At 48.1% G+C, this 22,479-nt stretch overlaps 1 protein-coding gene across 1 annotated transcript; it reads left to right on the forward strand.

Annotated features, from left to right (window-relative positions):
• Positions 1–1,905: 1,905 nt before the first annotated feature.
• On the forward strand, positions 1,906–21,929 carry LOC310753730 (spectrin alpha chain, non-erythrocytic 1-like; the record flags this gene model as incomplete). The annotated part of the gene is made up of 5 exons (XM_083595075.1): positions 1,906–2,086; positions 11,100–11,123; positions 12,748–12,963; positions 15,356–15,481; positions 21,825–21,929. Exons 2-5 carry the CDS (start codon positions 11,103–11,105, stop codon positions 21,927–21,929), a joined length of 468 nt encoding a protein of 155 aa, XP_083451201.1. The 5' UTR covers positions 1,906–2,086; positions 11,100–11,102.
• Positions 21,930–22,479: the final 550 nt, after the last annotated feature.

Below are 22,479 nucleotides of genomic sequence, written 5' to 3' on the forward strand. Positions count from 1 at the left end.
CCTATTCCTAACCCAACCCTAGCATTGACCCCTAACCCTTTTCCTAACCCAACCCTAGTATTGACCCCTAACACTAGCCCTGACCCTATTCCAAACCCAACCCTAACCCTATTCTGAATCCTAACCCAACCCTATCACTAACCCCTACCTCTGTTCCTAACCCCAAACCAACACTGAGCCCTAACCCTATTCCTAACCCTAAAACAACCCTGGCACTGGAACCTAATCGTAATCCTAACCCAACCCTAGCCATGACCCATAACCCTAACCCTATTCCTAACCCTATTCCTATTCTTAATCCTAACCCAACCCTAACCTCTATCCCTAACCCAACCACTGACCCCTAAACCTATTCCTAGCATTAACCCAATCCTATCATTGACTCATAACCCTAGCCCTACCCTGACCCTATTCCTATCCCAAACATAACCCTAAACGTGTTCTTAATCCTAACCCAACCCTAGCACTGACCCCTAACCCTAATCCAACCCTAGCACTGTCCCCTAACCCCACCCCACCCCTAGCATTGACCCCTAACCCTATTCCTAACCCAATCCTAACCCTATTCTTAATCCTAACACAACCCTAGCACGAAGTCCTAAGCCTAACCCTGACCCTATTCCTAACCCTACCCCAACCCTAGCACTGACCCCTAACCCTGACCCTATTCCTAACAGTAACCCTATTCTTTATCCTAACAAAACCCTAGAATTAACCCCTAACCCTAACCCTATTCCTAACCCTAACCCAACCCTAGCACTGGCCCCTAATCCTAACCCCAACCCAATCCTAGGATTGACCCTTAACCCTACCCCAACCCTAGTATTGACCCCTTACAACTAACCCTAACCCTATTCCGAACCCCAACCCAACCCTCGGATTGACCCCTAACCTTATCCTGACCCTATTCCAAACCAACCCTAACCCTATTCTTAGTCCTAACAGAACCCTAGCACTGGCCCCTAACACTGACCCTATTCCTAACCCTAACCCTAACCCTAGCATTGACCCCTTACCCTAACCCTGACCCTATTCCTAACCCAACCCTAACCCTAACTCTATTCTTAATCCTAAACAAACCCTAGCCCTGACCCCTAACCCTAACCCTATTCCTAATCAATCCTAACCGAAACCTAGCACTGACCCTTAACCCTAATCCTGACCCTATTCTTAGTCCAAACCCAACCCTAGCACTGAACCCTAAGTATAAAGGTAAAGGGACCCCTGACCATTAGGTCCAGTCGTGGCTGACTCTGGGGTTGCGGCGCTCATCTCGCTTTATTGGCCGAGGGAGCCGGCGTACAGCTTCCGGGTCATGTGGCCAGCATGACTAAGCCACTTCTGGTGAACCAGAGCAGCGTACGGAAACGCCGTTTACCTTCCCGCCGGAGTGGTACCTATTTATCTACTTGCACTGGCATGCTTTCAAACTGCTAGGTTGGCAGGAGCAGGGACTGAGCAACGGGAGTGCACCCCGTCATTGCGGGGATTCGAACCGCCGACCTTCTGATTGTCAAGCCCAAGAGGCTCAGTTGTGTAGACTGCAGCGCCACCCGCGTCTGCAATAATAATAATAATAATAATAATAGTAATAATGAAAACAATAATAGTAGAATCAGAATTACTCTGCCTTTTCCCAGCCACTCTGGGTGCCTGGCAGCAAAATAGTAAGAATAATAATAACAACAACAACAGGAATCATGTAATGATTTCTCCCCCTGCAATGCAGAAATCTCCCGTCATCATCATCATCCTCGGCCTGCCTTTTCCCAACCACTCAATAAGAGCAGCAATCAATAAAAGCAAAACAGAGTTTTGCTCCGGCTCCCTCTGCAAAGGGGGCGGGCGGCTCCCGCCGCCGGCCAATCCCGCGCCGCCACGTCAGCTCAGCCGGGATCCGCCCTTCGCCCGGGATCGCCTCTGCAGCAGCTGCTTATCTGCGCGCCGCAGACGCCCCTGCGACGAGCTTGGGGTGGAAGATTTCCCTCCCTTGCAACGAATTTCACTCCCTTGTTTTCTTCTCCATTAACTTCTCTTCTGCCGACCAGATCCCGACCAGATCCCAAGCGGGGAAAGCCCGGAAAAGGTGAGCCTCCTCCTCCTCCTCCCCCATCCCCCAACAATGGCTTCCCTTTGTCTTCCGGCTGGCTGGGCGGCGGCCTTTCCCGAAAGATCGAGGCAGGGGATCTGCTCGGGGCGGGGGGGGGGGGGTCGGGCCCTTCCCGAAGCATTTTTTTTTGCAAGGGATCTTCTTTCTCCCAAAGCATTTCGGCAGGGAATCTGCCCTTTCCTAAAGCTTTGCAGGGAATCTGCCCCTTTCAGGGAATCTGCCCCTTCCCAAAGCTTTTTTGCAAGGGATCTGCTCAGGGGAGGGGATCTGCCCCTTCCCAATTTTTTGCAGGAAACCTGCCCCTTCCCAAAGCACTTTTGCAGGGAATCTACTCATTGCAGGGGATCTGCCCCTTCCCAAAGCTTTTTCTGGCAGGGAATCTGCTTTTTCCCAAAGCTGGTTTGCAGGGAATCTCACCCTTGCAAGTGATCTGCCCCTTCCCAAAGCATTTTTGAGGGAATCTCCCCTTTCCCAAAGGATTTCTGCAGGGAATCTGCCCTTCCAGGAAATCTGCCCTGTGCAAGGAATCTGCTCTTTCCCAAAGAATCCTTGCAGGGAATCTGCTCATGGCAGGGGATCTGCCCTTTCCCAAAGCATTTTTGGCAGGGAATCTGTCCATTGCAGGGGATCTGCCCTTTCTGAAAGGATTTCTGCAGGGAATCTGCCCCTTGCAGGGAATCTGCTGTTTCCCAAAGCTGATTTGCAGGGAATCTGCCCCTTGCAAGGGATCTTCCCAAAGCATTCTTGCAAGGGATCTGCTCAGGGCAAGGGATCGGGCCCTTCCCAAAGCTTTGCAAGGGATCCGCCCTTTCCCAAAGGATCTCTGCAGGGGAGCTGCCCTTTCCCAAAGCGTTGCAAGGGATCCACCCTTTCCCAAAGCTCTGCAGGGGATCTGCTTTCCCCCAAAGGATCTCTGCAGGGGATCTGCTTTCCCCCAAAGGATCTCTGCAGGGGACCCGCCCTTTCCCAAACCTTTTTTTCTTCCCTGCAGCCAGAAAATGCAAAATAAACAGCCCTTTTTTCCCAAATCAGCTGCGCTGTCAAAAATGGCATTGGCAGAAATCTTTTTTTCGCAGCCGGGATCTGTTAACCCTTTCCGCTTAAAAAAAATCCCTGATTTCCCACTCGGATCTCATTTTCCCTTTGGAAAAATCCTACACACACACACATATTATTTCCAGCTTTTATTCTGGTTTAAAATAGATAGTTCTCAGCTTGCATTTTATCCTGGTTTAAAATATATATAATTTTCAGCTTGCGTTTTATCCTGGTTTAAAATATATATAATTTTCAGTTTGCATTTTATCCTGGTTTTCCAATTGCATTTGATTCTGGTTTTTAAATATATAGAATTTTCGTCTTGCATCTTAATTCTGGTTTTCCAATTGCATTTTATCCTGGCTTTTAAATATATATAGAATTTTCCTCTTGCATCTTAATTCTGGTTTTCCAATTGGATTTTATCCTGGTTTAAAATATATAGCTTATTCTGGTTTAAAATATATATAATTTTCAGCTTGGATTTTATCCTGGTTTAAAATATATAGTTTATCCTGGTTTAAAATATATAGTTCTCTGCTTGCGTCTTATCCCGGTTTAAAATATATAGTTTATCCTGGTTTAAAATATATAGTTTATCCTGGTTTAAAATATATAGTTTATCCTGGTTTAAAATATATAGTTCTCAGCTTGCGTCTTATCCTGGTTTAAAATATATAGTTTATCCTGGTTTAAAATATAGAGTTCTCAGCTTGCATTTTATCCTGGTTTAAAATATATCGTTTATTCTGGTTTAAAATATATAATTTTCAGCTTGGATTTTATCCTGGTTTAAAATATATAGTTTATTCTGGTTTAAAATATATATAATTTTCAGCTTGGATTTTATTCTGGTTTAAAATATAGAGTTTATCCTGGTTTAAAATATATAGTTCTCTGCTTGTGTCTTATCCCGGTTTAAAATATATAGTTTATCCTGGTTTAAAATATATAGTTCTCAGCTTGCGTCTTATCCTGGTTTAAAATATATAGTTTATCCTGGTTTAAAGTATACAGTTTTCATCTTGCATTTTATCCTGGTTTAAAATATATAGTTTATCCCGGTTTAAAATATATAGTTTATCCTTGTTTAAAATATATACTTTAAATTGGTTTAAAATATATAGTTCTCAGCTTGCATTTTATCCTGGTTTAAAATATATAGTTTATCCTGGTTTAAAATATATAGTTTATCCTGGTTTAAAATATATAGTTCTCAGCTTGCATTTTATCCTGGTTTAAAATATATAGTTTATCCTGGTTTAAAATATATAGTTCTCAGCTTGCATTTTATCCTGGTTTAAAATATATAGTTTATCCTGGTTTAAAATATATAGTTTTCAGCTTGCATTTTATCCTGGTTTAAAATATATAGTTTATCCTGGTTTAAAATATATAATTTTCAGCTTGGATTTTATCCTGGTTTAAAATATATAGTTTAGCCTGGTTTAAAATATATAGTTCTCAGCTTGCATTTTATCCTGGTTTAAAATATATAGTTTATCCTGGTTTAAAATATATAGTTTATCCTGGTTTAAAATATATAGTTCTCAGCTTGCGTCTTATCCTGGTTTAAAATATATAGTTTATCCTGGTTTAAAATATAGAGTTCTCAGCTTGCATTTTATCCTGGTTTAAAATATATCGTTTATTCTGGTTTAAAATATATAATTTTCAGCTTGGATTTTATCCTGGTTTAAAATATAGAGTTTATCCTGGTTTAAAATATATAGTTCTCTGCTTGTGTCTTATCCCGGTTTAAAATATATAGTTTATCCTGGTTTAAAATATATAGTTTATCCCGGTTTAAAATATATAGTTTATCCTGGTTTAAAATATATCGTTTATTCTGGTTTAAAATATATAGTTTTCAGCTTGCATTTTATCCTGGTTTAAAATATATAGTTTATCCTCGTTTAAAATATATAGTTCTCAGCTTGCGTCTTATCCCGGTTTAAAATATATAGTTTATTCTGGTTTAAAATATATAGCTCTCAGCTTGCATTTTTTACACAACAGCAGGAAATAGAAAAGGAAGGAAGGAAGGAGGGAGGGAGGGAGGGAGGGAGGAAGGAAGGAAGGAAGGAGGGAGGGAGGGAGGGAGGGAGGGAAGGAAGGAAGGAAGGAAGGAAGGAAGGAAGGAAGGAGGAAGGAAAGAAGGATGCAAGGAAGGAGGGATGGAAGGAGTTAAGGAAGGAGGGAAGGATGGAAAGAAAGAAGGATGGAAATGAAGGGAGGGAAGGAAGGAGGGAGGGAGGAAGGAAGGAAGGAAGAAATCCTGGTTTTCCACTGGTGATTTCAAAGATAATCTCCTTTTCCCATTGGATGTGATTCTGGTTTTTAAAATATATATATATGTATTCATTTTATCCTGGTTTAAAATATATATAGTTTTCCCCTTTCATTTTATTCTGGTTTTCAATTGCATTTGATTCTGGTTTTTAAAAATATATAGAATTTTCCCCTTGCCTCTGAATTTTGATTTTCCAATTGCATTTGATTCTGTTTTAAAATATATAGAATTTTCAGCTTGTATTTTATCCTGGTTTAAAATATAAATATTTTCCAGCTTGCATTTTATCCTGGTTTAAAATATAGATAATTTTCAGCTTGCATTAAATTCTGGTTTAAAACACAGATCTCATTTTGCTCTTGGATCTCATTGGGATTTTTAAAAAAGACACTCTCACTTCCTCTCATTTCCCCTCACTTCCTTTCATTTGCCCTTTCACTTCCTCTCATTTCCCCTCACTTCCTTTCATTTGCCCTTTCACTTCCTCTCACTTCCTCTCATTTCCCCTCACTTCCTTTCATTTGCCCTTTCACTTCCTCTCATTTCCCCTCACTTCCTTTCATTTGCCCTTTCACTTCCTCTCACTTCCTCTCATTTCCCCTCACTTCCTTTCATTTGCCCTTTCACTTCCTCTCATTTCCCCTCACTTCCTTTCATTTGCCCTTTCACTTCCTCTCATTTCCCCTCACTTCCTTTCATTTGCCCTTTCACTTCCTCTCATTTCCCCTCACTTCCTTTCATTTGCCCTTTCACTTCCTCTCATTTCCCCTCACTTCCTTTCATTTGCCCTTTCACTTCCTCTCATTTCCCCTCACTTCCTTTCATTTGCCCTTTCACTTCCTCTCATTTCCCCTCACTTCCTTTCATTTGCCCTTTCACTTCCTCTCACTTTCTTTCATTTTCCCTCTCATTTCCTATTTACCCTCACACTCCTGGGCTGCTGAATGGGGATGTGGGGCCAGCAGCCTGCCCCACAGTCCTGGGCTGCTGAATGGGGATGTGGGGCCAGCAGCCTGCCCCACACTTCTGGGCTGCTGAATGGGGATGTGGGGCCAGCAGCCTGCCCCACAGTCCTGGGCTGCTGAATGGGGATGTGGGGCCAGCAGCCTGCCCCACACTTCTGGGCTGCTGAATGGGGATGTGGGGCCAGCAGCCTGCCCCACAGTCCTGGGCTGCTGAATGGGGATGTGGGGCCAGCAGCCTGCCCCACACTTCTGGGCTGCTGAATGGGGATGTGGGGCCAGCAGCCTGCCCCACACTTCTGGGCTGCTGAATGGGGATGTGGGGCCAGCAGCCTGCCCCACAGTCCTGGGCTGCTGAATGGGGATGTGGGGCCAGCAGCCTGCCCCACACTTCTGGGCTGCTGAATGGGGATGTGGGGCCAGCAGCCTGCCCCACACTTCTGGGCTGCTGAATGGGGATGTGGGGCCAGCAGCCTGCCCCACACTTCTGGGCTGCTGAATGGGGATGTGGGGCCAGCAGCCTGCCCCACACTTCTGGGCTGCTGAATGGGGATGTGGGGCCAGCAGCCTGCCCCACACTTCTGGGCTGCTGGATGGGGATGTGGGGCCAGCAGCCTGCCCCACACTTCTGGGCTGCTGAATGGGGATGTGGGGCCAGCAGCCTGCCCCACACTTCTGGGCTGCTGAATGGGGATGTGGGGCCAGCAGCCTGCCCCACACTTCTGGGCTGCTGAATGGGGATGTGGGGCCAGCAGCCTGCCCCACACTTCTGGGCTGCTGAATGGGGATGTGGGGCCAGCAGCCTGCCCCACACTTCTGGGCTGCTGAATGGGGATGTGGGGCCAGCAGCCTGCCCCACACTTCTGGGCTGCTCCACACTCCTGGGCTGCTGAATGGGGATGTGGGGGGCTGCTCTGCCCTATGGGTGCGACCCATAGAGCAAAAAATACAGGTCTCCTTTTGCTCTCGGATGTCATTGGGATTTAAAAATAAATCGCCTTTTCCAATTACATTCTGCTTTTTAAAAATACATCATTTTCCACTTGCATCTTCTTTCCTTTGTCCTCTCTTTTGTTTGCCCTCTTTTCCTCTCCTTTCCCTTCACTTCCTTTCATTTGCCCTCTCGCTTCCTCTCGCTTCCCCTCACTTCCTTTCATTGCCTCTCTTTTCCTCTCCTTTCCCCTCTTTTCGTCTTTGCCCTCTCACTTCCTTTCATTTCCCCCCTTTTCCTCTTATTTGCCCTTTTCCTCTCGCTTCCCCTCACTTCCTTTCATTTGCCCTCTCACTTCCTCTCATTTCCCCTCACTTCCTTTCATTTGTCCTCTTTTCCTCTTATTTGCACTCACTTCCTTTCATTTCCCCCTCTCACTTCCTCTCGTTGACCCTCATTTCCTTTCATTTGCCTTCTCACTTCCTTTCATTTCCCCCCTTTTCCTCTTATTTGCCCTTTTCCTCTCGCTTCCCCTCACTTCCTTTCATTTGCCCTCTCACTTCCTCTCATTTCCCCTCACTTCCTTTCATTTGTCCTCTTTTCCTCTTATTTGCACTCACTTCCTTTCATTTCCCCCTCTCACTTCCTCTCGTTGCCCCTCATTTCCTTTCATTTGCCTTCTCACTTCCTTTCATTTTCCTCTCTTTCCCCCTCGTTTCCTCTTATTTCCCCTCTCATTTCCTTTCATTTGCCCTCTCTTTTCCTCTCCTTTCCACATTTCCATGGGTGGAACGTTGGAAATCGATGGTAGGACGGCCACATTTCCCTCTCGTTTCCTCTTCCAGACCATGGACCTCTCCAGGGTGAAGGTCCAGGGTGGAGAGGAAGTGAGGGGAAACAGGAGGAAGCAAGAGGGCAAAGGAAAGGGAATGAGAGTGCAAAGGAGAGGGCGAATGAAAGGACGTGAGAGGGCAAATAAGAGGAAACGAGGAAAAAGGAAAGGAAGCCAGAGGGCAAATGAAAGGAAGTGAGAGGGAAAGAGAAGGCATATGAGAGGAAGTGAGAGGGCAAATAAGAGGAAACAAGAGGGCATATGAGAGGAAGTGAGAGAGCAAATAAGAGGAAATGAAAAATGAAAGGAAGTGAGAGGGCAAATGAAAGGAAGTGAGAGGAAAAGAGGGCAAATGAGAGGAAGTGAGAGGGCAAATGAAAGTAAAATAGGGGAAACAAGAGGAAGTGAAAGGAAATGAGAGGAAAAGAGGGCAAATGAAAGGAAATGAGGGGAAGCGAGAGGAAGTGAGAGGAAAAGAGGGGAAATGGGAGGAAGTGAGAGGAAATGGGAGGAAGTGAGAGGAAAAGAGAGGGCAAATGAAAGGAAGTGAGGGGAAATGGGAGGAAAAGAGAGGACAAACGAAAGGAAGTGAGGGGTAACAAGAGGAAGTGAGAGGAAATGAGGGGAAATGAAAGGAAGTGAGGGGAAATGGGAGGAAATGAGAGGAAAAGAGGGCAAATCGATGGTAATACCTCCATATTTTGATGGCGAACCTCTTTAACTTCCACACCGTGGACCTCTCCGGGGTGGAAGTTCTGGAGAAGGCCAGGAACACCACCATTTTCTTTCCTTTTTCTTTCTCGTTTGCACTCTCGTCCTTTTCTCTGCCCTCGCTTTTCCTCTCCTTTCCCCTCGTTTCCACCTTTCCGTGGGAGGAACGTTGGAAAGGGACAGTAGGCTGGCCATATTTTCATGGGAGAACCTCTTGACTTCCAGACCTTTGCACTCTCATTTCCTTTCCTTTGCCCTCACTTTTCCTCGTTTCCCCTCATTTCCATATTTTCACGCGACAAACGCCCATATTTCCCATTTCCCTTCATTTCCTTTCCTTTGCCCTCTCTTTCCCCCTCACTTCCTTACAGTTGCCCTCTCACTTCCTTTCATTTTCCTCTTTTCCCCTCATTTCCTCTTATTTGCCCTCTCACTTCCTTTCATTTGCCTCTCACTTCCTCTCCTTTCCCCTCTCTTTTCCTCTCACTTCCCCTCACTTCCTTTCATTTCCCCTCTCACTTTCTCTCGTTTCCCCTCACTTCCTTTCATTTCCCCTATCATTTCCTTTCCTTTTCCCTCTCACTTCCCCTCATTTCCTTTCTTTTCCTTTCCTTTGCCCTCTCACTTCTTTTCATTTGCCCTCTCACTTCCTCTCATTTCCCCTCACTTCCTTTAATTTTCCTCTCTTTTCCCCTCATTTCCTCTTATTTTCCTTCTCATTTCCTCTTATTTCCCCTTTCATTTGCCCTCTCACTTCCTCTCATTTTCCTCTTTCCCCCTCACTTCCTTTCATTTGTCCTCTCACTTCCTCTCCTTTCCCCTCTCACTTCCTTTAATTTTCCTCTCTCTTCCCCTCCTTTCCAGACCATGGACCTCTCTGGGGTGAAGGTTCTGGAGACGGCAGAGGACATCCAGGAGTGCCGCCATTTCCTTTCCTTTCCTTTGCCCTCGCTTTTCCTCTCGTTTCTCATTTCCATATTTTCACGTGGCAAACGCCCACATTTCCCCTCATTTCCTCTTATTTGTCCTCTCACTTCCTTTCATTTCCCCTCTCACTTCCTCTTATTTGTCCTCTCACTTCCTTTCATTTCCCCTCTCACTTCCTTTCAGTTGCCCTTTTCCTCTCATTTCCTTTCACTTCCTCTTGTTTCCCCTATTTTCCCTTTCATTTGTCCCCTTACTTCCTTTCATTTTCCCTCTCACTTCCTCTTATTTGCCCTCATTTCCTCTCTCACTTCCTTTCATTTGCCCTCTCTTTTCATCTCCTTTCCTCTTATTTGCCCTCTCACGTCCTCTCATTCCCCCTCTGTTTCCCCCCACTTCCTTTAATTTCCCTTTCTTTCCCTCTCTTTTTGTCTTATTTGCACTCACTTCGTTTCATTTCCCCCCTCACTTCTTCTCATTGCCCCCATTTCATTTGTCCTCTCTTTTCCTCTTATTTGCCCTCTCACTTCCTTTCATTTGCCCTCTCACTTCCTCTCATTTCCTTTCATTTGCCCTCTCACTTCCTCTCATTTCCCCTCTTTTCCTCTCATTTCCCCTCAATTCCTTTCATTTGCCCTCTCACTTCCTGCGAAAAGAGAGGACAAATGAAATTAAGTGAGAGGGGAAATGAAAGGAAGTGAGGGGAAACAAGAGGAAGTGAGAGGAAAAGAGGGCAAATCTATGGCAGGACCTCCATATTTTGACCGAGAACCTCTTTTGCCTTCCAGACCATGGACCTCTCCAGGGTGAAGGTTCTGGAGAGGAAGTGAGGGGAAATGGGAGGAAGCGAGAGGGCAAAGGAAAGGAAGTGAGAGGAAAAGAGAGGGCAAATAAAAGGAAAAGAGAGGAAACGAGGGCAAATGAAAGGAAGTGAGAGGGCAAGTAAGACGAAAAGAGAGGACAAATGAAAGGAAGTGAGGGGAAGCGAGAGGAAAAGGGGAAAGGAAAGGAAGCGAGAGGGCAAATGAGAGGAAAAGAGAGGACAAATGAAAGGAAGTGAGGGGAAGCGAGAGGAAAAGAGGGGAAAGGAAAGGAAGCGAGAGGGCAAATGAGAGGAAAAGAGAGGACAAATGAAAGGAAGTGAGGGGAAGCGAGAGGAAAAGAGGGGAAAGGAAAGGAAATGAGGGGAAGCGAGAGGAAGCGAGAGGGCAAATGAAAGGAAGTGAGAGGGCAAATAGGAGGAAAAGAGAGGACAGATGGACCTCCATCTTTTGACCGAGAACCTCTTTCACTTCCAGACCATGGACCTCTCCGGGGTGAAGGTTCTGGAGATGGCCGAGGATATCCAGGAGTGCCGCCATTTCCTTTCCTTCGCCCTCTCCTTTGCACTCTCATTTCCTTTCCTTTCCCCCCTCTTTTACCCTCTCGTTTCCCCTCATGTTTTCATTTGCCCTCTCATTTACCCTCTCATTTCCTCTTATTTGCCTTCTCACTTCCTTTCATTTGCCCTCTCAATTCCTCTCACTTCCATTCATTTGCCCTCTCTCTTCCTTTCCTTTCCTGTCATTTGCCCTCTCGCTTCCTCTCGTTCCCCCTCATTTCCTCTTATTCGGCCTCTCATTTCCTTTCCTTTCTCCTCTCCTTTCCTCTTATTTCCCCTCACATTTCCTTTCCTTTGCCCTCTCATTTCCTCTCGCTTCCCCTCATTTCCTTTCATTTGCCCTCTCGCTTCCTGTCCTTTCCTTTAATTTTCCTCTCTTTTCCCCTCATTTCCTCTTATTTCCCCTCTCATTTCCTTTCCTTTGCCCTCTCGCTTCCTCTCATTTTCCCTCATTTCCTTTCATTTGCCTTCTCACTTCCTTTAATTTTCCTCTCTTTTCCCCTCATTTCCTCTTATTTCCCGTCTCATTTCCTTTCATTTGCCCTCTCACTTCCTCTCATTTCCTTTCATTTTCCTCTCTTTTCCCCCTCTCATTTCCTTTCATTTGCCCTCTCACTTCCTTTCATTTGCCTTCTCACTTCCTTTAATTTTTCTCTATTTTCCCCTCTTTTCCTCTCATTTCCCCTCTCATTTCCTTTCCTTTGCCCTCTCACTTCCCTTCATTTCCTTTCCTTTTCCCTCTCACTTCCCTTCATTTCCTCTCATTTCCTTTGCTTTGTCTTCTCACACTTCCCCTCACCTTCTCTCTTTTCCCCTTCTTTGCCCTCTCACTTCCTTTCATTTGCCCTCTCACTTCCTGTCCTTTCCTTTAATTTTCCTCTCTTTTCCCCTTGTTTCCTCTTACTTCTCCCCTCACTTCCTTTCATTTGCCCTCTCATTTCCTCTTATTTCTTCTCATTTCTTTTCCTTTCACCTCTCTTTTCTTCTCATTTCCTTTCATTTGCCTTCTTGCTTCCTTTCATTTGCCCTCTTTTCCTCTTGCTTCCCCTCACTTCCTCCCATTTCTTCTCCTTTCCCCTCTCATTTCCTTTCATTTCCCCTCTTGCTTCCTCCCACTTCCCCTCACTTCCTTTCATTTGCCCTCTCCTTTGCACTCTCATGTCCTTTCCTTTTCCTCTCCTTTCCACATTTCCATGTGGGAAATTTCCAAGTTTGAAATCCATGGTAGGCCCTCCATAATTTGATGGAGAACCTCCATAATATGATGGAGAACCTCCATAATTTGACGGAGAACCTCCATATTTTGACGGAGAACCTCCATAATTTGACGGAGAACCTCCATATTTTGACGGAGAACCTCCATAATTTGATGGAGAACCTCCACATTTTGACGGAGAACCTCCATATTTTGACGGAGAACCTCCATATTTTGACGGAGAACCTCCACATTTTGACGGAGAACCTCCATATTTTGACGGAGAACCTCCATAATTTGATGGAGAACCTCCACATTTTGATGGAGAACCTCTTTCACTTCCAGAACCATGGATCTCTCCGGGGTGAAGGTTCTGGAGACGGCGGAGGACATCCAGGAGCGGCGCCAGCAGGTCCTGGATCGCTACCACCGCTTCAAGGAGTTGTCCACCCTGCGCCGCCAGAAGCTGGAGGATTCTTACCGCTTCCAGTTCTTCCAGCGCGACGCCGACGAGTTGGAGAAGTGGATCCAGGAGAAGCTCCAGGTGGCCTCGGACGAGAGCTACAAGGATCCCACCAACCTGCAGGTAAGGGGATCCCAGGGGTCATCTAGTCGGACCCACCAGAGTGCCGGAATCAGGAGCGAGAATTCAAGAATATTGACTGGGATCTATTATGGGATCTTGACTGGGATCTATTATGGGATCTTGATTATGGGATCTATTATGGGATCTATGATGGGATCTTGATTCTCAAATTATGGGATCTGGACAGAGAATTATAGAGTCTTTGAGCTGGAAGGGATCCATGGGTCATCTAGTCTGACCCACCAGAATGCCGGAATCTCGAGCGAGAATTTGAGGATCTCGACTGGGATCTATTACGGCACCTTGATTATGGGATCTCGACTGGGATCTATGATGGGATCTTGATTATGGAATCTCGACTGGTATCTATCATGGGATCTGGACGGAGAGATCCAGGGTGGTTGAGCTGGAAGGGATCCCTGGGTCCTCTAGTCTGACCCACCCGAAGGCAGAGATCTGGAGCGAGAATGGGAGAATCTCGACGGATCTATTATGGGATCTCGACTGGGATCTATTATGGGATCTGGACGGAGAATTAGAGAGTCCTTGAGCTGGAAGGGATCCATGGGTCATCTAGCAGAAATCGAGCGAGAATTGGAGAATCTCGACTGGGATCTATTATGGGATCTTGATTCTCAAATTATGGGATCTGGACGGAGAATTAGAGAGTCCTTGAGCTGGAAGGGATCCATGGGTCATCTAGTCTGACCCACCACAGTGCAGGAATCTCTTTCTCAGTTGAGATTCTAGAGTTCTCAGTTGAGGTTCTATAATTCCTGGTCGAGATTCCGTAATTCTAGGTCGAGATTCTATCATTCTTGGTCAAAATTCTATGATTTTCGGTCAAAAATCCATAATTTGCAGTCGAGATTCCCTAATTCTCGGTTGAGATTCTATTTCTCACTTGAGATTCTATAGTTCTCAGTTGAGATTCTATAATTCTCAATCTTGAGCGAAAATTAATCTCAAGTGAGAATTATGGAATCTCGACTGAGAATTATGGAATCTTGACCGAAAATCATAGAATTTCGACCAAGAATAATAGAATCTCGACGGAGAATAATGGAATCTCAAATGAGAATTATAGAATCTCAAATGAGAATTATAGATTCTCAACTGAGATTTATAGAATCTCGACCGAGATTTATTGAATCTTGACCGAGAATTATGGAATCTTGACCAAGAATTATGGAATTTTGACCTAAAATCATAGAATTTTGACCAAGAATTACAGAATATCGAGCTAGAATTAAAGAATCTCAACTGAGCATCTTAGAATTTTGACTAATTATAGAATCTCGACTGAGATTTATAGAATCTCGACTGAGAATTCTGGAATCTCGACTGAAAATTATGTAATCTCAACCAAGAATTCTAGAATCTCAACTGAGAATTCCAGAATCTTGACTGAGAATTCCAGAATCTCGACTGAGAATTACGGAATCTCGACTGAGAATTATTGAATCTCAACTGAGATTTATGGAATTTTGACCAAAAATCATAGAATTTTGACCAAAAATCATAGAATTTTGACCAAAAATCATAGAATTTTGACAAAGAATTATAGAATTTTGACAAAGAATTATGGAATCTTCAGTGAGAAATAGAATCTCAACCGAATCTTCACTGAGAATTATGGAATTTTGACCAAGAATTAGAGAATCTTGACCGAAAATCATAGCATTATGACCGAGAATTCTAGAATCTCGATTGAGAATTATGGAATCTCGATTGAGAATTATGGAATTTCGACCGAGAATTATAGAATCTTGACCGAGAATTATAGAATCTCAACTGAGATTTATTGAATCTTGACCGAGAATTATGGAATCTTGACTGAGAATTATGGAATTTCGACCGAAAATCATAGAATTTTGACCAAGAGTAATAGAATCTTGAGCGAGAATTATAGAATCTCGACTGAGAATAATAGAATCTTGAGCGAGAATTCTAGAATCTCGACAGAATTATGGGCTCTCGACGGAGAATTATGGAATCTCGACCGAGAATTACAGAATCTCGACCGAGAATTATGGAATTTTGACTGAAAATTATAGAATCTCAACTGAAAACTATAGAATCTCAACTGAGAAATAGAATCACGACCGAGAATTCCAGAATCTCAACCGAGAATTCCGGAATCTCAACTGAGATTTATAGAATCTCAACTGAGATTTAGAAAATCTCGACAGAATTCTGGAATCTCGACTGAAAATTCTAGAATCTCGACCAAAAACCATAGAATTTTGGCTAAAAACCATAGAATTTTGACCAAAATTCTGGGATTTTGCCCCAAAATTAAGGAATCTCGACTGCGAATCATATCCCTCGAGTCTCACGGGACCCCGGGGTCATCTAGTCTGACCCGCCCCAATCTCCGCCCCTTTTCCAGGGCAAGCTCCAGAAACACCAAGCCTTTGAGGCCGAAGTCCAGGCCAACGCCGGCGCCATTGTCAAACTGGACGAGACTGGGAACCAGATGATGAACGAGGGGCATTTCGCCAGCGAAACCATCCGGGTGAGGATTTGACCCTGTTGCCTCCCAAATTTCAAGTTGTTTTGCCCCAAAACGTTGGTTTGGGTGGTACAAGGAGGTGGAGTCAGGGAGGGAGAGGAGGTGGAGTCAGGGAGAGGCGGAGTCAGGGAGAGAGAGGAGGTGGAGTCAGGGAATTAGAGGCGGGGCCAGGGAAGGAGAAGAGGTGGAGTCAGGGAAGGAGTGGAGTCAGGGAGGGAAAGGAGGCGGAGTCAGGGAGAGGCGGAGTCAGGGAGAGAAAGGAGGCGGAGTCGGAGAGTGGCGGCGCCAGAGCAGGAAAGAAGGTGGAGTCAGGGAGAGGCGGAGTCAGGGAGGAAGAAGAGGCGGAGTCAGGGAAGGAGAGGAGCCAAGGAGGGAAAGGAGGTGGAGTCAGGGAGAGGCGGAGTCAGAGGGAGAGGAGGCGGAGTCAGGGAAGGAGAGGTGGAGTTGGAATGAGAGGCTGCGGAGTCAGGGAGGGAGAGGAGGTGGAGTCGGAAGGAGGAGGCGGAGTCAGGGAGGGAAAGGAGGTGGAGTCAGGGAAGGAGAGGAGTCAGGGAGGGAAAGGAGGTGGAGTCAGGGAGGGAGGAGGAGGTGGAGTCAGGGAGGGAGAGGAGTCAGGGAGGGAAAAGAGGTGGAGTCAGGGAGGAAAAGGAGTGAAGTCAGGGAGAGGCGGAGTCAGGGAGGGAGAGGTGGAGTCGGAATGAGAGGCTGCGGAGTCAGGGAGGGAAAGGAGACGGAGTCAGGGAGAGGTGGAGTCAGGGAGGGAGAGGAGGTGGAGTCAGGGAAGGAGTGGAGTCAGGGAGGGAAAGTAGGCGGAGTCAGGGAAGGAGAGGCAGAGCCAGGGAGGAAGAGGAGGTGGAGCCAGGGAAAGAGGGGAGTCAGGTAGGAAAAGGAGGCGGAGTCAGGGAGAGGCGGGGCCAGGGAGGGAAAGGAGGTGAAGTCAGGGAGGGAGGAGGAGGTGGAGTCAGGGAGGGAGAGGAGTCAGGGAGGGAAAGGAGACGGAGTCAGGGAGAGGCGGAGTCAGGGAGAGAAAGGAGGCGGAGTCGGAGAGTGGCGGCGCCAGAGCAGGAAAGAAGGTGGAGTCAGGGAGAGGCGGAGTCAGGGAGGAAGAAGAGGCGGAGTCAGGGAAGGAGAGGAGCCAAGGAGGGAAAGGAGGTGGAGTCAGGGAGAGGCGGAGTCAGAGGGAGAGGAGGCGGAGTCAGGGAAGGAGAGGTGGAGTTGGAATGAGAGGCTGCGGAGTCAGGGAGGGAGAGGAGGTGGAGTCGGAAGGAGGAGGCGGAGTCAGGGAGGGAAAGGAGGTGGAGTCAGGGAAGGAGAGGAGTCAGGGAGGGAAAGGAGGTGGAGTCAGGGAGGGAGGAGGAGGTGGAGTCAGGGAGGGAGAGGAGTCAGGGAGGGAAAAGAGGTGGAGTCAGGGAGGAAAAGGAGTGAAGTCAGGGAGAGGCGGAGTCAGGGAGGGAGAGGTGGAGTCGGAATGAGAGGCTGCGGAGTCAGGGAGGGAAAGGAGACGGAGTCAGGGAGAGGTGGAGTCAGGGAGGGAGAGGAGGTGGAGTCAGGGAAGGAGTGGAGTCAGGGAGGGAAAGTAGGCGGAGTCAGGGAAGGAGAGGCAGAGCCAGGGAGGAAGAGGAGGTGGAGCCAGGGAAAGAGGGGAGTCAGGTAGGAAAAGGAGGCGGAGTCAGGGAGAGGCGGGGCCAGGGAGGGAAAGGAGGTGAAGTCAGGGAGGGAGGAGGAGGTGGAGTCAGGGAGGGAGAGGAGTCAGGGAGGGAAAGGAGACGGAGTCAGGGAGAGGCGGAGTCAGGGAGAGAAAGGAGGCGGAGTCAGGGAGAGGCGGAGTCAGGGAGAGAAAGGAGGTAGAGTCAGGGAGGGAAAGTAGGCGGAGTCAGGGAAGGAGAGGCAGGGCCAGGGAGGAAGAGGAGGTGGAGCCAGGGAAAGAGGGGAGTCAGGTAGGAAAAGGAGGCGGAGTCAGGGAGAGGTGGAGTCAGGAAGGGAGAGGAGGTGGAGTCAGGGAGAGTAGGCGGAGTCAGGGAAGGAGAGGCGGGGCCAGGGAGGAAGAGGAGGTGGAGCCAGGGAAGGAGGGGAGTCAGGGAGGGAAAGGAGGCGGAGTCAGGGAGAGGCGGAGTCAGGGAGAGAAAGGAGGTAGAGTCAGGGAGGGAAAGTAGGCGGAGTCAGGGAAGGAGAGGCAGGGCCAGGGAGGAAGAGGAGGTGGAGCCAGGGAAAGAGGGGAGTCAGGTAGGAAAAGGAGGCGGAGTCAGGGAGAGGTGGAGTCAGGAAGGGAGAGGAGGTGGAGTCAGGGAGAGTAGGCGGAGTCAGGGAAGGAGAGGCGGGGCCAGGGAGGAAGAGGAGGTGGAGCCAGGGAAGGAGGGGAGTCAGGGAGGGAAAGGAGGCGGAGTCAGGGAGAGGCGGAGTCAGGGAGAGAAAGGAGGTAGAGTCAGGGAGGGAAAGTAGGCGGAGTCAGGGAAGGAGAGGCAGGGCCAGGGAGGAAGAGGAGGTGGAGCCAGGGAAAGAGGGGAGTCAGGTAGGAAAAGGAGGCGGAGTCAGGGAGAGGCGGGGCCAGGGAGGGAAAGGAGGTGAAGTCAGGGAGGGAGGAGGAGGTGGAGTCAGGGAGGGAGAGGAGTCAGGGAGGGAAAGGAGACGGAGTCAGGGAGAGGCGGAGTCAGGGAGAGAAAGGAGGTGGAGTCAGGGAGGGAGAGGAGGCGGAGTCAGGGAGGGAAAGGAGGCGGAGTTAGGGAGAGAGAGTGGCGGCGCCAGAGCAGGAGAGAAGGCGGAGTCAGGGAGGAAGAGGAGGCGGAGCCAGGGAAGGAGGGGAGTCAGGGAGGGAAAGGAGTGGAGTCAGGGAGAGGCGGAGTCAGGGAGAGAAAGGAGGCGGAGTCAGGGAGGGAAAGGAGGCGGAGTCAGGGAGAGAGAGTGGCGGCGCCAGAGCAGGAGAGAAGGCGGAGTCAGGGAGAGGCAGAGTCAGGGAGGAAGAGGAGGCGGAGTCAGGGAAGGAGAGGAGCCAAGGAGGGAAAGGAGGTGGAGTCAGGGAGGAAAAGGAGTGGAGTCAGGGAGAGGCGGAGTCAGGAAGGGAGAGGAGCCAAGGAGGGAAAGGAGGTGGAGTCAGGGAGAGGCGGAGTCAGGGAGGGAGAGGAGGCGGAGTCAGGGAATGAGAGGTGGAGTCATGGAATGAGAGGAGGCAGAGTCAGGGAGGGAGAGGAGGCGGAGTCAGGGAGAGGTGGAGTCAGGAAGGGAGAGGAGGTGGAGTCAGGGAGAGTAGGCGGAGTCAGGGAAGGAGAGGCGGGGCCAGGGAGGAAGAGGAGGTGGAGCCAGGGAAGGAGGGGAGTCAGGGAGGGAAAGGAGGCGGAGTCAGGGAGAGGCGGGGCCAGGGAGGGAAAGGAGGTGAAGCCAGGGAGAGGCGGAGTCAGGGAGGGAGAGGAGGTGGAGTCAGGGAATGAGAGGCGGAGCCAGGGAAGGAGAGAAGGCGGAGCCAGGGAAGGAGTGGAGTCAGGGAAGGAGAGAAGGCGGAGTCAGGGAGAGGCGGAGTCAGGGAGAGAAAGGAGGTGGAGTCAGGGAGGGAGAGGAGGCGGAGTCAGGGAGGGAAAGAAGGCGGAGTTAGGGAGAGAGAGTGGCGGCGCCAGAGCAGGAGAGAAGGCGGAGTCAGGGAGAGGCGGAGTCAGGGAGGAAGAGGAGGTGGAGTCAGGGAAGGAAAGGAGCCAAGGAGGGAAAGGAGGTGGAGTCAGGGAGAGGTGGAGTCAGGGAGGGAGAGGAGGCGGAGTCAGGGAAGGAGAGGTGGAGTCATGGAATAAGAGGAGGCGGAGTCAGGGAGGGAAAGGAGGCGGAGTCAGGGAGAGGAGTCAGGGAGGGAGAGGAGGTGGAGTCAGGGAAGGAGGAGGCGGGGTCAGGGAAGGAGAGGAGTCAGGGAGGAAAAGGAGTGGAGTCAGGGAATGAGAGGCGGGGCCAGGAAGGAGAGGTGGGGTCAGGGCGGGAGGAGGAGGTGGAGTCAGGGAGGGAAAGGAGGTGAAGTCTGAATTTCCCGGACAATTCCCGGGAAAGCTCCCGGGGATTCTGGGAGTTGTAGTTTCCCCGACGCCGCGAATCTGGGGCGCCGCAATTGGGCGCCGCCCCCCTAACCTGTTGTGTTTCGGCGCTCCAGTCTTTCACGCCCTACCGGACGGCCCAGCGCCCCATCGTCACCGTCGTCCAAGTGGGGGCGCACCTGCGAGTAGGTGGAGCGTTGCCTCGCTGTGAGGGTGCCGGCCTGGTTTCCTTCTCTCGTTTCCTCTCGTTTGCCCTCTTGTTTGGTTTGGTTTGCCCTCTCGTTTCCTCTCGTTTGCCCTCTCACTTCCTCTCGTTTCCCCTCGCTTCCTTTCATTTGCCCTCTCGTTTGGACTCTCCTTTCCTTTTCCCTCTTTCTCTCGTGCCCTCTCACTTCCTCTTCTTTGCACTCTCACTTCCTTTAATTTGTCCTCTTTTCCTCTTATTCGCTCTCATTTCCTTTTATTTGCCCTCTCACTTCCTTTCACTTCCCCTTTCTTTTCCTCTTATTTGCCCTCTTTTTTCCTCTCGTTTCCCCTCATTTCCTATTTTTTGCTCTTTTTTCCTCTCGTTTCCCCTCATTTCCTTTCGTTTGCCCTTTCACTTCCTCTTCTTTGCCCTCTGACTTCCTTTTTTCCCTCATTTCCTCTTCTTTCCCCTCTTTTCCTCTACTTTCCCCTCTCGCTTCCTTTCGCTTCCCCTCACTTCCTTTCATTTGCCCTCTCACTTCCTTTCATTTGCCCTCTCACTTCCTCTTCTTTGCCCTCTCACTTCCTTTATTTTGCCCTCTTTTCCTCTTATTCGCTCTCATTTCCTTTTATTTGCCCTCTCACTTCCTTTCACTTGCCCTTTCTTTTCCTCCCATTTGCCCTCTTTTTTCCTCTCGTTTCCCCTCATTTCCTCTTTTTTGCTCTCTTTTCTTCTTGCTTCCCCTCATTTCCTTTCGTTTGCCCTTTCACTTCCTCTTCTTTGCCCTCTGACTTCCTTTTTTTCCTCATTTCCTCTTCTTTCCCCTCTTTTCCTCTTCTTTCCCCTCTCACTTCCTTTCGCTTCCCCTCACTTCCTTTCATTTGCCCTCTCACTTCCTTTCATTTGCCCTCTCACTTCCTCTTCTTTGCACTCTCACTTCCTTTCATTTGTCCTCTTTTCCTCTTATTCGCTCTCATTTCCTTTTATTTGCCCTCTCACTTCCTCTCACTTGCCCTTTCTTTTCCTCTTATTTGCCCTCTTTTTTCCTCTCCTTTCCCCTCATTTCCTCTTTTTTGCCCTCTTCTTGCTTCCCCTCATTTCCTTTCGTTTGCCCTTTCACTTCCTCTTCTTTGCCCTCTGACTTCCTTTTTTTCCTCATTTCCTCTTCTTTCCCCTCTTTTCCTCTTCTTTCCCCTCTCACTTCCTCTCCTTTCCCCTCACTTCCTTTCATTTGCCCTCTCGTTTGGACTCTCCTTTCCTTTTCCTTCTTTCTCTCGTTTCCCCTCACTTCCTTTCATTTGCCCTCTCACTTCCTTTCATTTGCCCTCTCACTTCCTCTTCTTTGCACTCTCACTTCCTTTCGTTTGTCCTCTTTTCCTCTTATTCGCTCTCATTTCCTTTTATTTGCCCTCTCACTTCCTCTCACTTGCCCTTTCTTTTGCTCTTATTTGCCCTCTTTTTTCCTCTCGTTTCCCCTCATTTCCTCTTTTTTGCCCTCTTTTCTTCTTGCTTCCCCTCATTTCCTTTCGTTTGCCCTTTCACTTCCTCTTCTTTGCCCTCTGACTTCCTTTTTCCCCTCATTTCCTCTTCTTTCCCCTCTTTTCCTCTTCTTTCCCCTCTCACTTCCTCTCCTTTCCCCTCACTTCCTTTCATTTTCCCTCTTTTCCTCTCCTTTCCCCTCTTTTCCTCTACTTTCCCCTCTCGCTTCCTCTCGCTTCCCCTCGCTTCCTTTCATTTCCCTTCTCTTTTCCTCTTTGTTTTCTCACTTCCTTTAATTTTTCCTCATTTCCTCTTCTTTGCCGTCTCACTTTCTTTCATTTCCTATTTTCCCTTTCATTTGCCCCCTCACTTCCTCTCCTTTCCCCTCACGTCCTCTCCTTTCCCCTCACGTCCTCTCCTTTCCCCTCACTTCCTCTCCTTTCCCCTCACTTCCTTTCATTTGCCCTCTCACTTCCTCTCCTTTCCTCTCACTTCCTTTCATTTGCCCTCTCTTTTCCTCTTACTTCCTTTTAATTTCCCCTCTCACTTCCTCTCATTTCCCCTCTCGTTTCCTCTCATTTCCTCTAGTTTGCACTCTCACGTCCTTTTGTTTGCCCTCTCCTTTTTCTTCCTTGATTGATTGATTGATTGACGGCCGCCATTTCCTCCCTTCCAGACCCGGATGCAGGAACTCCACCGCTTGTGGGAAATCCTCCTGGAAAAGACCCGGGAAAAGGGGGTCAAACTCCTCCAGGCCCAGAAACTCGTCCAATACTTTTGATTTTCCCTGTCTTTCCTCCTTTTTTCCCTTCTATTTGCCCTCCTTTCCTCTTACTTGCTCTCACTTCCTTTCATTTGCCCTCTCTTTTCCCTTCATTTGCTCTCTCTTTTCCTCTCACTTCCTTTCATTTGTCATCTCTTTTCCTCTCTTTTTCTCTCACTTCCTTTCATTTTTCTTTTTCCCCTCTTCTTTCTTTCTCACTTCCTCTCCTTTCCCCTCATTTCCTTTCATTTGCCCTCTCTTTTGCTCTCACTTCCTCTCATTTGCCCTCTCACTTCCTTTCCTTTGCCCTCTCTTCCTCTCGCCTCCCCTCACTTCCTTTCATTTGTCCTCTCGCTTCCCCTTTCCTTTCATTTTTCCTCTTTTCCTCTCATTTCCTTTCATTTGCCCTCTTTTTCCCCTCTCTTCTTCTTTGCTCTCTCACTTCCTTTCATTTTTCCTCTTTTCCTCTTCTTTGCCCTCTCACTTCCTCTCCTTTTCCCCTTGTTTCCTTTCACTTGCCCTCTTCTTTCCCCTCATTTCCTTTCATTTGTCCTCTCTTTTCCTCTCA

The sequence above is a fragment of the Podarcis filfolensis genome (assembly GCF_964270895.1).
Source record: "Podarcis filfolensis genome assembly, chromosome: W".
Lineage (NCBI taxonomy): Eukaryota > Metazoa > Chordata > Lepidosauria > Squamata > Lacertidae > Podarcis > Podarcis filfolensis.